Source organism: Scyliorhinus canicula, chromosome 2, assembly GCF_902713615.1.
Source record: "Scyliorhinus canicula chromosome 2, sScyCan1.1, whole genome shotgun sequence".
Classification (NCBI taxonomy): Eukaryota; Metazoa; Chordata; class Chondrichthyes; order Carcharhiniformes; family Scyliorhinidae; genus Scyliorhinus; species Scyliorhinus canicula.
The window spans coordinates 46,220,459-46,241,040 of NC_052147.1; the positions used below are offsets into that span (position 1 = coordinate 46,220,459).

At 43.0% G+C, this 20,582-nt stretch overlaps 1 protein-coding gene across 4 annotated transcripts in view; it reads left to right on the forward strand.

Moving 5' to 3' along the window:
* The window catches only part of rcor1 (REST corepressor 1), a 186,339-nt gene that overhangs the window by 152,567 nt on the left and 13,190 nt on the right, over nucleotides 1-20,582 (forward strand). The window contains exons 7-9 of one of the 4 annotated variants that reach the window (XM_038777283.1): nucleotides 7,795-7,879; nucleotides 11,286-11,480; nucleotides 17,144-17,221. In XM_038777283.1, the coding sequence (XP_038633211.1) occupies nucleotides 7,795-7,879; nucleotides 11,286-11,480; nucleotides 17,144-17,221 (358 nt within the window). Of the gene's footprint in view, nucleotides 1-7,794; nucleotides 7,880-11,282; nucleotides 11,481-17,143; nucleotides 17,222-20,582 lie in introns of all 4 variants that reach the window. The other 3 variants (XM_038777273.1, XM_038777291.1, XM_038777300.1) reach the window with 3 other exon arrangements.

Sequence of the window (20,582 nt, forward strand, 5' to 3'; positions counted from 1 at the left end):
TCTGTATCAACAGAAGGGAAAGGAAGGAGGGTTTTGGGGAGGGCCCAATAGGACACTGCCTGAACTATCTACAGAGGCAGCGAAACAAAAGAACCTTCAATTATGATGTGCCAGATTCCGGGATTCCCCCAGAGAGGGTGAGGGGACGACACAGTGTCAGACACGAGTGAGCCCTGCACCCCACTGCAGAGAGACACACTGGGCACGATTCTCCGACCCCACGCTGGGTGGGAGAATCGCGGGAGTGCCGGGCGAATCACGCCATGCCGCCCTGGCACCCGCACGCGATTCTCTTCTCTCTCCCCCCCCCCCCCAAACGGCGTGTCGCGTTTTGCGACAGGCCGCTCGGAGAATCGCCACTCCGGTCGAGCAGCGATTCTCCAGCCCGGATGGGCCTAGCGGCCTGCCGAACCCGACCAGTTCACGTCGGCGCCAACCACACCTGGTTGCTGCCGGCGTGAACAGCGTGCGACCGCTGCATGTGGGGCCTGTGGGTGGCGGAGGGAGAATCCAGCACCGGGGGCTGCTCAAGAGGGGTCTGGCCCGCGATTGGTGCCCACCGATCGTCTGGTAGCGTCTCTGAAAGACGCACTCTTTTCCCTCCGCCGCCTCGCAAGATCAATCCTCCATGTCTTGCGGGGCAGTGGAGGGGAAGACGGAAACTGTGCATGCGCGGGTTGGCGCCGGCCAACCTGCGCATGCGCGGGTGACGTCATTCAGGCGCCGCCGGCCGCATCATTCAGGCGGTGCCACTTTGACGCAAGCGTCAAGGCCCGGCGCGTGAGGTTGACGAGCCGCCGCTCCTAGCCCCCTGGGGGGGGGGGGGGGGGTGGAGAATAGGGGGCGAGGAGCGGCCTCCGACGCCGGAGTGAAACACTCCGGGTTTCACTCCGCCGTCGGCACTTTGTCTCCCTTTGGGAGAATTTCGCCCACTATATTGCCCCTTAATTGGAAATAAAAATTGGATTTCACAGCACAGCATTTGGAAAGCAATGGTGTAATTTGACGAAGTCAGCATGGATTTACAAAAGGAAAATCATGCTTGACATATCTGCTAGAATGTTTTGAACCAGTGGATGTGGTTTATTTAGACTTTCCGAAGGCTTTCGATAAGGTCTCACCTAGCAGATTACTATATAAAGTTAGAGCGCATTGGATTGAGGATAGTGTCTTGAGAGGGATAGAAAGCTGGTTAGCAGACAGGATGCAAAACATTGGAATACATGGATCATTTTTCTGATTGGCAGGCAGTGACTAGTGGGGTACCGCAGGGATCTGTGTTTGGACCCCAACTGTTCACATGTATTAATGATTTGGATGAGGGAACTAAATGTATTATCTTCAAATGTGCAGATGATACAAAGTTGGGTGGAAAGGTGAGCTGTGAGAAAGATGCAGAAATGCTTCAGCGGGATTTGGACAGGCTGAGTGAGTGGGCACATGCATGGCAGATGCAGTTTAATGTGGATAAATGAGGCTGTCTGCTTTGGTAGTAGCAGGTAGCAAAATAGGCAAGCAGATTATTATTTGAATAGATGTAAATTGAGAGATGTAGTTATTAAGCAAGACCTTGGTGTCCTTCTGCATCAGTCGCTGAAAGTAAATACACAGCACAGCAGGCAGTGCAAATGCTATGTTGGCCTTCAAGTATAGGAATGGAATGTATTATTGCAATTACAAAGGACATTGGCGAGGCCACACCTGGAGTACTGTGTGCAGTTTTGGTGTCCTTATCTGAGGAAGGATGTTCTTGTTATGGAGAGAATGCAGTGAAGGTTTACCAGGCTGATTCCTGGGATGGTGGGCTGTCATTGAGGCGAGACTAAATCGATTAGGATTATATTCATTGGAGTTTACATGAGTGAGAGGAGATCTCATCGAAACTTTCAAAATTCTAACAGGATTAGACAGGCTAGATTCATAAAGAATGTTCCCGATTCTTCAGCCAGAGAGTGGTGAACCTGTGGAATTCACTATCACAAAAAGTAGGTAATGCCAAAACATTGTGTAATTTCAAGAAGGAATTAAATATAGCTCTTGGGGCTAAAGGGATCACAGGATATGGAGGAAGGCGGGATCAAGGTATTGAACTTAATGATCATAATGAATGGTGGAGCAAGTTTGGAGGGCCAAATGGCCTCTTCCTTCTATTTCTATGTTTCTACCCTGCACATCTTTTGGTTGTTGGGGTGAGACACACGCAGACACGCGAGAACGTGGAAATTTCTCACGGACTGTGACCCGGGGGCGGGATCAAACCCTTGACTTTCATCCTTGGGCTCACCTGGCAATGTTATTTTCCGTTATACCATTAGCATCCTCATGTCAAAATTTCCTTATCATTAGCAACAATAGGTTCAAACCTTGTGAATGCTAACAAACACCAGAGAACAAATACTCAGTTTTGCTGCTTCTGAATTTTCTGTTGGCGCTCGTGCAAGATCCTCAATAGTTAGATCCTGCTGCTACCTCTTGTCAGCAGGTTGAATTACTGATGCCAAAAAAATTTGGCAATGGATTCTACTTTAACATGCAGGTATTATTGAGGGTTCCGCAGTTGTCAAATACCATGGTGATTTTTCTGTTTTTTGATGCTATGGTTTGATTATACTTACGCACTCTCTCCTGAGACCGCCAGTCATCCATATTTAAATTTTCTAAATTAAAGGTTACAGTCAGATTTACATTGCATTGTGTCATTCTAGAGTTCTCAATTCCTAGCAGCTTTCTTTTCCTCCCAGTTCTAATAATGTAGGCCATGAGGGTAGGTTTACTGTTTAGATTCTTTTCCACCCATAATGTTTTCTATTCATGAAAGCTAGCATTCTCCCTGGGTTAAAATTTAATGAGGAATAGCTTTATCAATGTTTTTGTTTTAAATATTTATTTACTCTCCTCTTTCACATTTTATCCCAAATTTACACCCACCAACAATAAACAATAATCCGTAACAAATATGTCAATCCCCGTATCAATAACAGCGATCCTATCCTCCCACCAACCAAACCCAAAACATTCGCCCACATGTTCCCATAAACAAACGACAAAAAGGAATCAGGAATCGCCCATAGCCACCATTAACACCCATCGCCCCCCTCACCACAACCCTTCCACCCACCCCCCCAACTAATGTTCAATGTTATCCAGTTCTTGTGCAGTGAAAGTGCATAATGAATAATACCCATGAATTGTAGAACCCCTCTATCCTTCCCCCTCAGTTCAAACTTAACCTTCTCAAGAGTCAAGAATTCCAACAGATTCCCCCCGCCACGCCAGTGCACAGGGTGGAGAGGTTGCTCTCCAACCCAGCAGGATACACCTTCAGGCGAGAAACGAGGCGAAGGCTACAACATCTGCCTCCGCACCCGTTTCCAACCTTAGCTGGTCCGACACCCCGAATATGGCCTCCCGGGGGCCCGGGTCCAGTTTCACGTGCACCACTTTAGAAATTACCCTAAAAACCTCCTTCCAGTAATCCTCTAGCTTTGGACAGGACCAAAACATATGAATGTGATTAGCGGGGCCCGCCCCGCAACGTTCACACACATCTTCTACTCCTTCAAAGAATCATCTCACCCTCGCCCTCGTGAGGTGTGCTCTGTATACCACCTTCAGCTGTATCTGCCCCAACCTTGCGCACGAGGCGGAGGCATTCACTCTCCGGAGCACCTCACACCAGACCCCCTCCTTCATACCCTCTCCCAACTCTTCCTCCCACTTTGCTTTGATCCCTTCTGGTGGTGCCCTCTCTTCCAATATAGCTCCGTAAACCGCTGATACTACCCCCTTCTCCAGTCCCCCTGTCATCAGCACCACCTCCAGCAATTTGGAGGCCGGCTCCTCCGGGAAGTTCTGTATCTCCTTTCTGGCAAAATCTCGAACCTGCATGTATCTAAACATTTCCCCCTGTTCCAGCCCATACTTCGCTTCCAGCTCCTTCAATCCTGCAAACCGACCCCTAAGAAACAAATCTTTTAGTGTCTTGATCTCCTTCTCCCATATTGAAAAATTTTCATCCCACCTCCCTGGCTCAAATCTGTGGTTCCCCCGAATCGGCATTTCCCTTGACCCTGCCCCCAACCCAAAATGTTGGCGAAACTGTCTCCAAATTCTCAATGAAGCTATTATTGCCGGACTCTTTGGGTATTTCCCTGGGGCTATCGGGAGCGGCGCTGTTGCTAGCGCCTTCAATCCCGACCCCCTGCACAAACTCTCCTCCATTCTGACCCACTGGGAATCAACCCCTCTTACCCAGCTCCGCACCTTCTCCTCATTCGCCGCCCTGTAGTAATACATCAGGTTCGGAAGACCCAAACCCCCTGCCTGCCTTTCCCCCTGTAGTAGCACCTTTCTAACTCTGGCCACCTTCCCTCCCCATATGTACGACGTAATCCTTTCCTCAATCTCTCTGAACAACGCCTTTTGGCAGGAAAATCGGCAGGCATGGAAAAATAAACAGAAATCGTGGCAACACGTTCATTTTAACTGCCTGTACCCGACCCGCCACTGACCGAGCGAGACAATCCCACCTTGCCAGATCAGTTTTCACTCTCCTCACCAAACTAGAAATTTTGTACCTGCCCACTCCCGGGCAACCTGCACCCCCAGGTACCTCAAGTTAGTCCCTGCCCTAAGGAATGGCAGCCCCCCCACCCCTGCCCCCACACCCGGCCGAGACACCACAAAATACTCACTCTTGTCTATATTCAGCTTGTACCCCGAGAAAGACCTAAACACTCGAAGAGCTTCAATATTCCCCCTATCGACACACTCGGTTCCGACACGTATAAAGGTAAGTCATCGGCATATAAGGACACCCTATGTTCTATTCCCCCCCCCCCCCCCCCCCCCCCCCCCCGCCCGCACTGTTCCTTTCCATATCCCCGAACTACTTAATGCAATGGCCAACAGCCCAATCGCGAGTGCAAACAGCAAGGGGGACACAGGATATCCCTGCCTAATCCCACGGTGGAGAGAAAAGTATCTCGAGCTGATGTTGTTTGTGAGGACACTCTCCCTCGACTCCTTACATAGCAGCTTTACCCAATTTACAAATCTTGGTCCAATCCCAAACCGCTCCAGAACTGCCATCAAGTACCCCCATTCTACCCGGTCGAACGCTTTCTCAGCGTCCAATGCCACAACCACCTCTGTTTCCTTCCCCTCTACCGGTGCCATAACGACGTTCAGTACCCGTCTAATGTTTGAAAAGAGCTGCCTCCCTCTCCCGTCTGATCTTCACCTATCACCTTTGGGAGGCACTCCTCCATCCCACCCGCCAGTACCTTCGCCAATCAGACATTCAGAAGTGATATGGGCCTATATATTGGAAAGCTTTATCAATGTTAAATGTGTTTTCTGACTCTGGTAGAATTTCAAAAATGTTCAGTTGTGAATGCTTTTTGTCAGAACATTACTTGCTTCCTTGTGTGTAGATCGAGAATTTATTGTGTGGTAGTTTTTGACATTTTTGATCCAAAATTGAGCAACAGGACCCATTTCAAATTTTGAATGTATTTACCATTTCCAGTAAAATAGCCAAGAAAGATGTGCACTTATGGCCTGTGTTTTCAAATTAACAAAGAGTACCAATTATTTGAGCAACAGGTTTAAGGGGCTAAAGGGCCCATGTTTGCTTGAATTCAACAGAAACTGTCATCCTATTTTGACTACTTTGTTTTTGTATGGTTTAATTTGAATTAACATTGCTGTAAGAGTGCTATATTAAAGAGTGAACTGTAAGGGTGGTGCAGTGGTTAGCACTGCTGCCTCACGGCGCCCAGGACCCGGGTTCGATTCCGGCCTAGAGTCACTGTCCACGTGGAGTTTGTACATTCTCCCCGTGCCTGCGTGGTTTCACCCCCACAACCCAAAGATATGCAGGTTAGGTGGATTGGCCACGCTAAATTGCCCTTTAAAATTCAGGGGTGAGGTTGGGGGAGAGTGAACTGTATACGTATTTAGAACTGAAAATTGTGTCGGTTTCTTTTACATAAGAACATAAGAACTAGGAGCAGGAGTAGGCCATCTGGCCCATCGAGCCTGCTCCGCCATTCAATTAGATCATGGCTGATCTTTTGTGGACTCAGCTCCACTTTCCGGCCCGAACACCATAAACCCTTAATCCCTTTATTCTTCAAAAAACTATGTATCTTTACCTTAAAAACATGTAATGAAGGAGCCTCAACTGCTTCACTGGGCAAGGAATTCCATAGATTCACAACCCTTTGGGTGAAGAAGTTCCTCCTAAACTCAGTCCTAAATCTACTTCCCCTTATTTTGAGGCTATGTCCCCTAGTTCTGCTGTCACCCGCCAGTGGAAACAACCTGCCCGCATCTATCCTATCTATTCCCTTCATAATTTTAAATGTTTCTATAAGATCCCCCCTCATCCTTCTAAATTCCAACGAGTACAGTCCCAGTCTACTCAACCTCTCCTCATAATCCAACCCCTTCAGCTCTGGGATTAACCTAGTGAATCTCCTCTGCACACCCTCCAGCGCCAGTACATCCTTTCTCAAGTAAGGAGACCAAAACTGAACACAATACTCCAGGTGTGGCCGCACTAACACCTTATACAATTGCAACATAACCTCCCTAGTCTTAAACTCCATCCCTCTAGCAATGAAGGACAAAATTCCATTTGCCTTCTTAATCACCTGTTGCACTTGTAAACCAACCTTCTGTGACTCATGCACTAGCACACCCAAGTCTCTCTGAACAGCGGCATGCTTTAATATTTTATCGTTTAAATAATAATCCCGTTTGCTGTTATTCCTACCAAAATGGATAACCTCACATTTGTCAACATTGTATTCCATGTGCCAGACCCGAGCCCATTCACTTAACCTATCCAAATCCCTCTGCAGACTTCCAGTATCCTCTGCACTTTTCGCTTTACCACTCATCTTAGTGTCATCTGCAAACTTGGACACATTGCCCTTGGTCCCCAACTCCAAATCATCAATGTAAATTGTGAACAATTGTGGGCCCAACACGGATCCCTGAGGGACACCACTAGCTACTGATTGCCAACCAGAGAAACACCCATTTATCCCAACTCTTTGCTTTCTATTAATTAACCAATCCTCTATCCATGCTACTACTTTACCCTTAATGCCATGCATCTTTATCTTATGCAGCAACCTTTTGTGTGGCACCTTGTCAAAGGCTTTCTGGAAATCCAGATATACCACATCCATCGGCTCCCCGTTATCTACTGCACTGGTAATGTCCTCAAAAAATTCCACTAAATTAGTTAGGCATGACCTGCCTTTAACGAACCCATGCTGCGTCTGCCCAATGGGACAATTTCTATCCAGATGCCTCGCAATTTCTTCCTTGATGATAGATTCCAGCATCTTCCCTATTACCGAAGTTAAACTCACTGGCCTATAATTTCCTGCTTTCTGCCTACCTCCTTTTTTAAACAGTGGCGTCACGTTTGCTAATTTCCAATCCACCGGGACCACCCCAGAGTCTAGTGAATTTCGGTAAATTATCACTAGTGCATCTGCAATTTCCCTAGCCATCTCTTTTAGCACTCTGGGATGCATTCCATCAGGGCCAGGAGACTTGTCTACCTTTAGCCCCATTAGCTTGCCCATCACTCCCTCCTTAGTGATAACAATCCTCTCAAGGTCCTCACCTTTTGGGGCAGGTTTTAATTTATAAAGGCTTTTCTTACTACTTTGCTGTTTAAGGCAGTTGTGTAATTTGGGTCTGGGTATTATCTTTGCATAGCAACTCACTAAGCTTAGTGATTCCATCTGCAAGTCCTGTTTTCTTTTACAGTGGTGATGAGATTGAAGAATCCAGTGCAAATACAACCAGTGTCATTGACACTGAAATTGAGCCAAGCAAAGAGCCAAAAAAAGAGGTGAGTTGGCTTCATGTTTCACTTTCAGATCAACTGTACACTCGACAGGAATATTGTCTTAGAAAACCAGTGAAGATAGATGGATATCAATTCTAGGCATGAGTTTCAGATTTTTACCAAAATAACAAATGAAGAACTGTAATTTAATATTATAGATCATAAAATTTGAACAAATTACTTTATTTGTTTAATTTTTTTTTATAATGCAAAGCCATTCCTGAACAAAACTCCACATGCATTAGAAGTATAATTTATACTTCTAACTGCTGCTTTTCAGAATTTATCCCAGATATCGCACACTCCAATGAGATTTGACTCATTTATGCTGCTTTCGCAGCATTAATTTTGGCTGCAAGTTCAAATTAGGCTCAAGTTAACTGCACATTTAAGCTTCTCACTCTGCTTTGTTTGTATCTGACGAGAAACATTGAATACAGTTAGTATTCTGTTGTTTTGTTTTATAATACTGAACTTTATTAGTGTCACAAGTAGGCTTACATTACACTGCAATGAAGTTACTGTGAAAATCCCCTAGTCGCCACACTGTGGTGCCTGTTCGGGTACAATGAGGGAGAATTCAGAATGTCCAATTCAACTAACAAGCGCGTCTTTTGGGACTTGTGGGAGGAAACCAGAGCACCCGAAGGAAACCCACGCAGACACTGGGAGAACGTGCAGACTCTGCACAGACAGTGACCCAAGTCGGGAATCAAACCGTGGTCATGCTATGTGTTGGCATTCCTTATTGTCAGCAGCTTTTCATGAGAGTGAACTGTACCTGCCTAGGATTTGCCCTCTGTTGCCAGTGCAGATGTGGCTAAGATAGCAGAAGGAAATGATACAAGACAAAATAATTTGCACTATGAGTTTGCCCTGAGCTGCTTGGCATTTATTGTGCCAAGCAGAACATAACTTAAAGGCATGTAACCACATTGTAAAAGTATGACTTGTAGAATCATAGAATTTACGGTGCTGAAGGAGGCCATTTGGTCCACCGAGTCTGCACCGGCCCACGGAAAGAGCACCCTACCCAAGACCACACATCCACCCTATCCCAGTAACCCCACTTAACCTTTTTGGACACTAAGGGCAATTTAGCATGGCCAATCCACCTAACCCGCACATCTTTGGGCTGTGGGAGGAAACTGAAGCTCCCAGAGGAAACCCACGTACTCGTGGGGAGAACATGCCGCCTCCATACAGACAGTGACCCAAGCCAGGAATCGAACCTGGGACCTTGGAGCTGTGAAGTAACTGTGCTAACCACTATGCTGCCGTGCTGCTGAGCCTATAAACATGAACAAAACATACTTAAGATTTGAACATAATGCGTCATGGGGACTTGCCATATTAGAAATCTAGTGATTTCCCAAGCGCCTCTTGAATGAGTTCATACTGCTGTGTTATGTTCCTCTCCCCATTTCCTTTTCTTTCCCAAAGTATCTCTCATGTTTGGGGAGCCACTTTAGCCCTGCTTAAAGTTAACACTTCTCTGACATTCAAACTCGTGTAACAAGGACGTATTTTGGTTAGATCCTTGATGGTGACCCAAAGTGAGCAATCTTTCCTCATTGTAATGACTACGCAGCAGCTATGTTGAGAATAAATGCTGTGTTCTATGCTACTGTGTTCATACGGAATTATGTGCAACCTGTACCTTGAAGTGTAAATGGAGCATGTAAGGAAATGGTCAGATTTAAGTAATGTTTATATCCAATCCTGTTGAAGACTTTTTGAACATTGGGATTCCTATCTGGTTTGCCTGTTCGTGCAAAGTACCATTGGTACAAATGAAAGCAGCGATAATCAAAGTCTAGCATTGTTAAAAAATGTTGGTAACTAAATAGGATATGTATTTTCTAATCAATGTAAGCTCAATTGTATTCCCCTAGAATACAGATGCTTGCATTTGTAGCTATATGCTGAATTCAAGAATCCCATCTGTTCTTGGGTTACAGAATTAAGCTGGCACATAAACGAGACATGTATCTTCTCTCTTGACTTTGGGAATTCCCCTGCCCAATGGACAACCACTTTTTCAGATGAGGGGGGGGGACTTTCTTAATTTGTTGACCAAGCTGCACAATTTGTAATTTAATGGAAATGTACCTGCAGTAACCTTTGAAGCTATTTTTACTTTTAAAATTACAATGTTAGCTAGATTTTTTTTGTAGTCACTTTCATGTAAACAGTTGGGGAAAATATTGTCGACCTTCTGTGTTGAAGTAATACATGAATAAGTTCATTAGCAAAATGCCACCACAATTATAAGCAAGCTTTACTAGCTGCTGGTGCTCAGTCAGTAGAATTAGATTTTTAACCACACTTTTTTAATGTTTAAACTTTAATTATCTTACATCATGACCACATTGGGTTTGTGAGTTTACAGTGAATTATGTTTCAAAATTGAATTCCATATATCAGTTTAGTGTCCAGCACAATTATAAACTCTAGTTGGCAGCATTCAGCTAAGTTTGGATGATTTTCAAGTAATGTAGATAGTTTGTTTTCCAAACCGTTTATTTTGAGCATTTCACAAACTGAACCAACCTCTTAAATTTCTAAACGGTATTTGCTTCTCTCATATAAATTGTTGAGGCTTGAACACTTCTTGCTTAGTGAAACACTATCTTGAAATGCACATTTACTTGTTGGTTGAGATAGGTGCAGGCTTGGTACTAATCACCTGCATTTGGAAACTCTGGGCTTGCAGCATTCCTACTCAAAGGGATTTGAATTCTTTTTAGGATGGTTTTGAAATCTATTTTAAATTGTTGAACTTAGATCCTATTCTGTCCCCCTCCTACTGTGTTTTTTTTTGAAGCACTGGATACCATCAATCTTCTGAGCACAGAAGCTAGTGTTTTAACAATTGTATTAACAAACTATAATTCCTGTGGTAATTCAGCATTGGAAAGAAGGATCTACTTTGATTTGTCTGCTTTCATTGGGTAACATATGTTCTGAATAGTAATGACATCATTTTTAAATTCATTGTAATAAAGAAGGTTATGAGGTGACCAATAAAGTTTTCAAGATGATCAGTTTTAATAGAGTAGATAGGGAAAAAATATTCCCTCTATTTAAGTGTGAATAACTAGAGGGCATTGATTCCGAATCATTAGAAAAATGATTTTTTTCACAATGAGAGTTGTGAAAACCCTCAACTCAATGCCAGAATGGAATGCTGTTCCTGAAAAGCTGATTCTATAAATAATTTTAAAAGGAATTGGTCAGTTAGTTGAGGAGCTTAATAGGTCTACAGACCAAAAACAAAATGCGCCTGTGGGACTAAGCGTGGCTGCTCTTTCAAAGAAGTCAGCACAGGCATGACTGACTTGATGGTCTCCTGTGCTGTAAAGATTTGAATAGTGACTTTAGTATATGCCATTTTATCTAACAGCAGGGATCTCAAACTGTGAAAATTGTCCCACCCAAGAAGGAGACACGAACTGTCCAAGGAAAGCAAAGAATAAGTCAGAAGCCTCCAAGAGGGATGTTCCTGATTCAAGAGGATCTTGATGCATTGTCCACAAGTTCTGGTGCTGCTGGCACAGTTCTCAGACAGCTTGATATGGAGTTGGTCTCACTTAAGCGTCAAGTAAGCTCTGCAGTTTGTTTATTTCAGTGACATTCAGCAGAATTCCTTTTTGTTGCTTTGTGAAAGCTTTTGTAAGAAAACCTACTTGGTTTTCTGTTATATAGTATCATGCATGCAATATTAGAAATGCAGCTGCCTGTCAGCTAGGATCATTCCTTCTCCTGGTTATTAAATTGGACCTAAATGCACAGCACCTATAATATAATTTGTGCAGATCATTGTGACAGTTCACGATTTCTATGCTCGCTTTTCCTGGCAAGACTCGAAGTGAAAATGAACGATAATGCAGAAAATAGGTGAAACTTGTACGAAAAGCCTGATAGTGGATGTGAGCCATTCTTGTCTTGATTAATTCTTAATTCTTTTAACTTGCATGCCAATTTCAGGTGGAGGACCCTTTAAAAAAAACGAACCCTCCTTGTAGCTTCTATGCTTGTCTTTGATTCCGGATGGAATAAGACAAATTATACACAAGCAATGAAAAAGATTGCTTTCTCAAAATGCTGTCTGAATTTTAAAAAGAGATGAATCTGATAGAATGAGATTTAAATGCTGAGCTAGTTCATACATGGATTGTTTTGCAACATTGGATTTATGCTAATTATTTTTGATTAGTGTAATTTAAGCAAGAAATATTTTTTGCTGCAGAATTGTTTTAATTTATCTTTTTACAACAATATTTATTTAAAAAATGCTTTCACACAATATGCTTAGCTGCAAAATTTGATTGGAATGAATCACAAAATGTTACAGTGCAGAAGGAGGCCATTCAGCCCATCATTTCTGTACCAGCTTTCCGAATAGGCGCTTCGCTTACTGCCATTCTCCTGCTGTCTCACCATAACCCTGCACATTCTTCCTTTCAGTTAACTGTAATTCCCTTTTGAATGTCTCAATTGAACTTGCCCCACACCACACACTCCAGACCTTGACCACTCGCTGTGTGTAAACTTTTTTCTCACATTGCTTTTGCTTCTTTTGCAAATTACTTTAAGTCTGTACCCCTCATTCTCAATCCTTTCACGAGTGTGAACAGTTTCTCCCTAGCTACACTGTCCAGGCCCTTCATGTGTTTTGAATAGCTGTATAAAATCTACTCTCAGCCTTCTCCCCAAGGAGAATAGTCCTAATTTCTTCAGCCTTTCTTCATAACACAAGTTCCTTATCCTGGAACTATTCGTGTGAATCTTTTCTGCACTCTAATGCCTTCTCACCTTTCCTAAAGTGAACTGGACACAGTACTCCAACTGAGGCTGAATAGTATCTTATACAAGTTTGACATAACCTCCTCGCGCTGGTACTCTATGCCAGGCTTGTCCAAAGTACAGCCTGGGAGCTGGATGTGGCCTGCAAAGCAGTCTGTACAGCCACCGGCATCAGTTTTCAAAATCCCAGTCAAAGAGGTGAGTTTCACTGGAAGATTCTTCTTGGAGCTGCTCCTCCATGAATGGGCCATTTTGCCCCCGCTTTTGCTTCTGATAGGCGGTCTTGTGAGTCTATCAACAGCAAATGAGGGAGCGAAAGCGTTTGATTGGAGGAGTAGCAAACACCACATTGGTGAGTGTGCTGAGGGCTGCTGGGTGGCGGAAGAGAAACGTGGGGAGCCAGGTATGTCTGACCAAAACTGAGGACAAATTTGAGCCAGGGCTGGGAGACAGACGAGTCAGGGCTAGGGAGGGTGTTTTTTTCAGGCCCCAGGAGGGCATGATTTTGGCAGGCTTGGGGAAGAGACAGTGCATTATGGGTGGCAGTGAGTGTGGGTGTAGGTGGATTGGAATACGTGGGGATGGATGCATGTGGCTGTTAGTCGGGGGCTAGGTGTGAATGTGTGGATGGGTGGGGTGAGTGAGTGCAAGCCTGTCTTATGCCCTGTCTCCAGTTTCTCCAGCACAAACCAACACTCACTCACTCACCCACATATGCTAACCCTCTCTCATGCTGGTTATTTCTATAACTTTTTAAAACTTAATTTATTACCGATGTCATTGCTGTACTTTTGCTCAGCAGTTGCTACTTTCCTTCCTCAACTTTTATCTTTTGAAATTCAGTTTATTTCTGTGCAAATCCTCAACATTCTGAAATTTGTAAGAAGTCTTACAACACCAGGTTAAAGTCCAACGTGTCTGTTTCAAACATTAGCTTTTGGAGCACTGCTCCTTCATCAGATGAATGAAATTTTAATTGAATGAATGAATGAATGAAGATTTCATTCACCTGAGGAAGGAGCAGTGCTCCGAAAGCTAGTGTTTGAAACAAACATGTTGGACTTTAACCTGGTGTTGTAAGACTTCTTACAGTGCTCACCCCAGTCCAATGCCGGCATCTCCACATCATTCTGAAATTTGGTCCTCGGCCCTTGTGAAAAATATGCAAATGTGGCCCCCTGAGTGTGAAGGTTAGACAAGCCTGCTCTATGTCCCTATTACCAAAGCCTAAGATCGGTATGCGTTTTTAAAAACTGCTCTTCTCAATGACATATGCACATATACACCCAGGTCTCTTTGTTCTACATCCCTTTATTTTATGTCAACTCTCCATGTTCTTTCTACCAAAAGTGCACACTTCACATTTCATCACATGAAACTTCATCTGTACCCATCCGCTGATTTCCATTACTTTGTGTATGTCCTTTGAAATTCTACTCCTTCCTCCTCTCAGTTCACAATGCTTGGAAGTTTTGTATCACCTGCACATTTTGAAATTGTGCCCTGTACACACAGGTTTGGGTTATTAGTCAGAAAGACTGACCTCTTGGGAACTCCATTACCAAACTTCCTCCAGCCTGGAAAACATCCATTAACCACTACCCACTGTTTGCTGTCACTCATCCAATTTCATATCCATATTGCTACTTTCCCTTTAATTCCATGAGCTATATCTTTGCCCGCAAATCTGCGTCGCACTGTGTCAGAAGCTTTTTGGAAGTCCGTGTATACTACATCAAATGCACGCCTGCATTAACCCTCACGATTACCTCTTCAAAAAGAAAACTCAAGTTGATTAAACACAATTTTTCTTCAAGAAATTCATGCTAGCTTTCCTTAATTAACCCATATTTGTCCATGTCCCTTATATTTGTCTCCAGAACTTTCCCCACCACCAACGTTAAACTGATTGGCCTGCGATTGGCCAGCTGAGCTTGTGTTTACATCCCCCTTTTGAGCAAGGGTGGAACTTTTTCAACTCTCCTCTCCTCTGGCACCACCCCTGAGTCCAAGTAAAGTTTTTTTTTAAATTTAGTGTATCCAATTAATTTTTTTTTTCAATTAAGAGGCAATTTAGCGTGGCCAATCCACCTACCCTGCACATCTTTGGGTTGTGATGGTGAGACCCACGCAGACACGGGGAGAATGTGCAAACTCCACACGGCCAGTGACCCAGAGCCGGGATCGAACCTGTGACCTCAGCGCCGTGAGGCAACAGGGCTAACCCACTGCGCTACCGTGCTGCCCCGAGTCCAAGTAAAGTTGATAAATTATGACCAATGCCTGGACAATTTCCATACAAGTATCCAAGTATACTGGTGGTTGGTCTTATCAACGCTAAGCCTGGTCTCTCCAATACCACCTCTTTATCAATTTCAAACCGTTCTAGTGTCTGAATTATCTCCTCTTTAACCATGGCCTGATTGAAAGCATCTTTCTTGATAAAGCCAGACACAATGTATTCATTTAATACCTCTGCCTCCATGTGGGAATCTGCTTTAACCTTTGCACCTCTCTGTAATTTCCTTGCAAATTGTTCTTCGACATTCTTCCCATTATTTGGTCGCCTCCAGATAACACCAAGTAATCTAATTGTACCTTTTTTTTGTTCCTTCGTTCAAGCCAAATTTTGTTTTTGACCGCCCTGGTACATCCTCTTTCTCTAGCAAAGCAATAGTCATCTTAATCATTACTGTCATCCCTCTCCCTTTCCTACCTTTCGTAACTTTCCAGAATGCCTTGTATATTTAGCAACCAGCTCTGCCCTTCTTTGAGCCAGGTCTCTGTTATAGCCACAGTTTCATATTTCCACTTGGCAATCTGTGCCTGTAAGTCACCAATCTTACTTGACACAACTCCATGCATGCATAGTAACCTAGACTTAGACTGTATTATGAATGTAGAATGTTCTGTGCTGTACTGTTCTATATGTGTCTATATTACTTTCTCTCTTAGTCTCACCACATCTATTAGTTTGCTATTCCCTATTCTAGTGCTAGCTAACTCTCCCATATTATCGTGCACCTTCTCTGATGATGTCTTGTGGTTCCCACACCTCTGCCAAGTTAGTTTAAACTCTCCAAATGTTGTGAACTCAAACCCAACCTGATGATGTGTAATGACATTTAAATTTCACGAATTAAAGAGCAGAAATATTTAACGGCAACATTTGTGTGTCCCGCCAGCTGTGTAGTCTTGACAAAAATTATGGATAGGACATAACATACCAAACATCAGATTCTGGAAGTGCCTGTAACTTCCATAAGCAATCCTGCGTATCCTTAGGTCATTAACTCTGAATGCCCTGTATTTACAGTTGTGCAATGCACAACTCAAGTGTACAACAATGGAACCCCTGTAACCTGAAATATCAATATCTTTGACATGTATTTCTCGAATCTCTGAGGTGAGACTTGTGTTGAATCATTAAGCTACCTTATTTCAAGGTTAAGTAAATATTCAGAGCTGTAGTTATGGTCAAGTTCACTTGGTTAGTCAATGCATGTTAATGTAACAACATAAAAATGTACACGTCATACTACTCTGCTTCAGTGAGTCACTTTGTTTGACTTGAGCAGACAGCTCTGAATTTTACCTTTGAGCATGTCTTTTCTGGAACCTTTCGGCTTCAACTGTAGCTTCTAGTGCAAAGGCTTTTTAGATGCCTGACCTTCTGTTAAATTCCTGAATATCTAATCACGAGATCAAAAACTTATCCACACAGTTGGTGTGACGTATTTGGCAATTATGGAAACAAACCACTAAGTTGCTTATTTCCTCAAAGATTGTATGTAATATTGAGTCCAGTTCATTGTCATTTCAGACCATTTTTTAAAAATGCTGTTATACATGGTTCTTGTAGAATACATTTAAGGTAATTCTGTTTCCTAAATTTGTTCAGTAGAAAAATTGTCAAAAATTGTGAAACTTATAATGAATCTCTCTAGTTTCATGTCCAGCTGAATTCATAGAATGCCACAACACAAGAGGCCATTTGACTCATTATGTCTGCTCTTAGCTAGAAGAGAATTATGTGTTATCTTCCCTATCCTGGAATTAGATCAAGGAAAAAGTAACTACTGTTCACAGCACTGATTTACTACCCAGCAAACTCTTGTGTAAAAGTGTTTGTGTGTGATGTTGATAATCAAGTGCAACAGAGTCACCTATGGCTCTGAGGCCTCCTAAAATCAAATGGCCTGCTAGCACTCCCTGTTTAGGCTTGCACATGAAGAATTACATGGTGCCATAGATTATGGGGCATCCTTGGAAATATACACCACTAAGGAGTTGCTTTCCGAATATAAAGAAGGAAGAAAATAGTCATGCTGTCTGTCTCCTGCTAATGGGGCAGTAAGTTTTGTGGCAGGTTTGAAATACATAAATCTCTTAGTCTGTCTTTGACAGTTTCATCAGTGACTCTTATGTTTACTGGGTCATTAAAATCTAATATTCTAGATCCAAAATGTGAAACAGATAAATGGTGCGCTCAAACAAAAATTAGACGGTGGGATAGAGGAATTCAAGCCACCTGAGGTAAGGAACTATTCACCTTAATAAATAAAATTGGGGTGTGATATATATTGTTTTTGGTGTCGATGCCCAACACACTGAACCTTAAATAACATTAAAGTCCAATTTTTATTCCATATTATCCATGCACCTTGTTGAGGCACTTTTTTATATGTAAATAGGGAGTGTCACATTTTGTATAAAACCCCATGACATCTGCCATTGTTTCACTTAATACTATCCTGTTACAGATTTATTTTCTGGTCACAAAACTTTTGGGACAAATTTTCATGATTACTTGGGTAAGCTAGTTCTGTCAGTAATACTTAGGTCAAGATTGCCCAGTATCTTGGACTTAAATGGTGATCACTGCTGAAACATGTACTGTAAAGCAATCCTCTAGAGCAGTGATTTGGTGTGCCGTATGTGTGCTAAATAAGATTTTAAATGTTTCAAAATTCATCAGTAAATTAAAACTAACCTTTGTCTTCAGCTTGGAAGTCAGCACTTCCAAGGCCCAATAAACCTCGGGTCTCCCGTGCATGCACCAGCCAAGAAAAGGCTTCACGTGCAAATCCAGATTATTTTCACGTTGGTAATCTGAACCATGCATGTGCCAGCTGGGGTAGGGCCACACTTGTGTGGCTTGGTTTTTTACATTAGTCACGCCCATGTGCATGCTCATGGGTCTGATCAATATAAAACAAAAATCTGAACTACACATATGGCCTTTTGCCAGCCAGCTGGCGCACACACAGGAGGCCCAATGTCACTTGGAGATGCCAACCACCGAGCTGAAGACGAAGGTCCCTGCGCTGTCGGTAAAACCCCAGGGAGAGGTTGAAAAAACAGGAGAGAGGACAGGGAAAAGTAAAAAAAAATTAGGTTCCCTGCAAGGGAAGAAAATGGAGGTACAAAACAGGAACCAATAAAATGAAGAAAAGGAGAAACAGGCTCCAATTAGAGAAAGGGCTTTAAGGAGCAGACCTGGAAGAGGTCTCGAGAGGTCCCGAAGCTCTCAGAAGGCAACTGAAGGTCGGTAACACCGTGATGCTGGGGCAAGGATACACCTTTTGAGTAGTAGTGCTCTACTCAGCATGGCTGAAGAGCTGAAATTGTGTAAGTGGCTGATTCAGGGCATTTATTGTGTAGTGTGTGTTTGACCGTAGTTTGCCATGGATAAGTTCTTGAAAAAGAAGCAAGGAATCCTACTCTGATTCTGATGTAACTGAAAGAACAGAATCTCAGGAGAAAAAAGCGAGGTTCATGCAGACAGTACAGCGACAGCTATTTGGCCTTTGGATTTTCGTGGACTGGTGATGCCTCTTGCCCTGTCCCAGAATGCCGTATTTGCAGAGAGAAACTCTAAAATGTTGCAATTGTACCATGTAAGTTGAAGTGCCATTTCAATACAAAACACCATTCACTCTCCAGCAAGAGTATACGTTATTTCAAGTGCCTGAGAAAATAAAACTTAAAGCAAAGTCAACATTTGATGGAGTGTGTGCGGGTTTCAGATAATACGCAGAAGGCGAGTTACCTGGTGGTTGGGCTCATAGCGAAATTGAAGAAGCTGCACACCATCGCCAAAACCCTACTTCTGCCAGCGTGCAAAATTGAGAGTAATCTTGGGAGCTGATACTGCCAAAGAAATCAACGAAGTTCCTCTTTCTGATAATGCAATCAAACGGCATATTGGCGAAATGTCAGTTGATATTCAACTAGTGCTTCAGAAGAAATTGGAAATGCGTGGAAAATTCGCTATGCAGATTGATGACTCCATGGATATCAGTGGACGCATCCAGCTGTTAAACAATATCAGGTAGAAAGCAAATTTCTACTTTTGCAAAAAATTGCACAATCAGGAAATCTTTGTGTTACAACTGTTTATCTGGAGGAAAACAATCTCAGCTGGACCAAGTGCAAAAGCATTTGCGCTGATGGTGCAGCTTCCATTGCAGGAAACGTTAAGAGATTTGTGAGTAAGGTAGAAGAACCAAATCCTGACATCCAGGTTAGCCACTGAATCCTGCACGGTGAAGCCCTTCTTGCAAAACAATGCCACCTGAGTTGACTGCAGTATTAGACAAAATAGTGAAAATCGTGAATTTCAGGATGACACGTGCTTCACACCGCGTTTGTTTATTATTTTGTGTGAAGAGATGGGAGCCAAGTACCAAGGTTTTCTCGTGCACGCAAGTGTGATGGCTGTCCTGGGAAAGGTCCTCATGTTTATGAGCGTTGTAACACGCTGAAAACGTTTTCGGCTTTGCATGAATTGTCACACATTTAACGTGATGATTCTTAGTGTGCTAAGGTTTCATATCTTTTGGATATATTCAGCCATCTGAATAAGCTGAATGTTAAAATACAGGGGGGGGGGGGGGGGTGAGAACATTCTGACTGCCACAGATAAAGTTCAGGGTTTTTGATCAAAACTGGCCCTTTGGCAGGAAAAAGTGGCAAGTGGGTCACTTGAGATGTTCAACCTGGCATCAGCAAATCCTGCTGGCAAACCTATACTCAACCTCATCTCCACACACCTTAAAACACTACAGAGAAATTTGAATGCTTCTTACCCTTCATGAGTTTGGAAGACTTTGGGTACGTGATCCATTAGGGCACTTACTCTTGAATCACCAAAGACTTTTTGTCATTTAAAGAACAAGAGGAATTTGCAGAGCTCAGAATGGACCTACGCTAAGTGAAATTTGCAGAGATGCCTCTTGACACATTTTGGTTGTTTGCAGGACAAGAATATCCATCTATTTCACATTGTGCTGTAGCAGTACTCTTAGTGTTTTCCACAACCTACATGTGCGAATTGATATTCTCAACACTGCCTTGTGTAAAAAAACAAAAGGTGGAGCACCTGTCAGTGGAGCAAGATGTCCAAGTTACCCTGTCATCGGTTCCTCCCCAGATCGAGAATCTGCTCAGAGGAAAACAGAGTTGTCATATTAATATTGTTAGCAATATGCTACTCACAGTATTTCCTTCATTTATGAACTTTCACAATGATAAATGCAGGTCTAAAAAACTAAACAATTGAAATCTTTAATAGGAAACACTTTATTGTGTACATTTGCCATAAAGAATATTATATTTGACATTCAATTGGTAATAAGGCTTTCATTGTAAACTAATGAAAACTAGTGGATGGTGGCTTGACGTGTTTTTAGGAGGTTTTGGAGATAAAAAAGACTTTTGCTAGAGGGCAGTTCAGTTGGAGAAAATAGAATGTGCGCCTCAAAATTGTTTGTAGTATAAAAGGTGTGCTGTGACATATAGGTTGGGAATCACTGCTCTAGAGTGCCTTGCCATAATTGACAATTGTAACAGCTGCACACTTCATAGGATGATGCATTTATCTACAAGGAAAGTA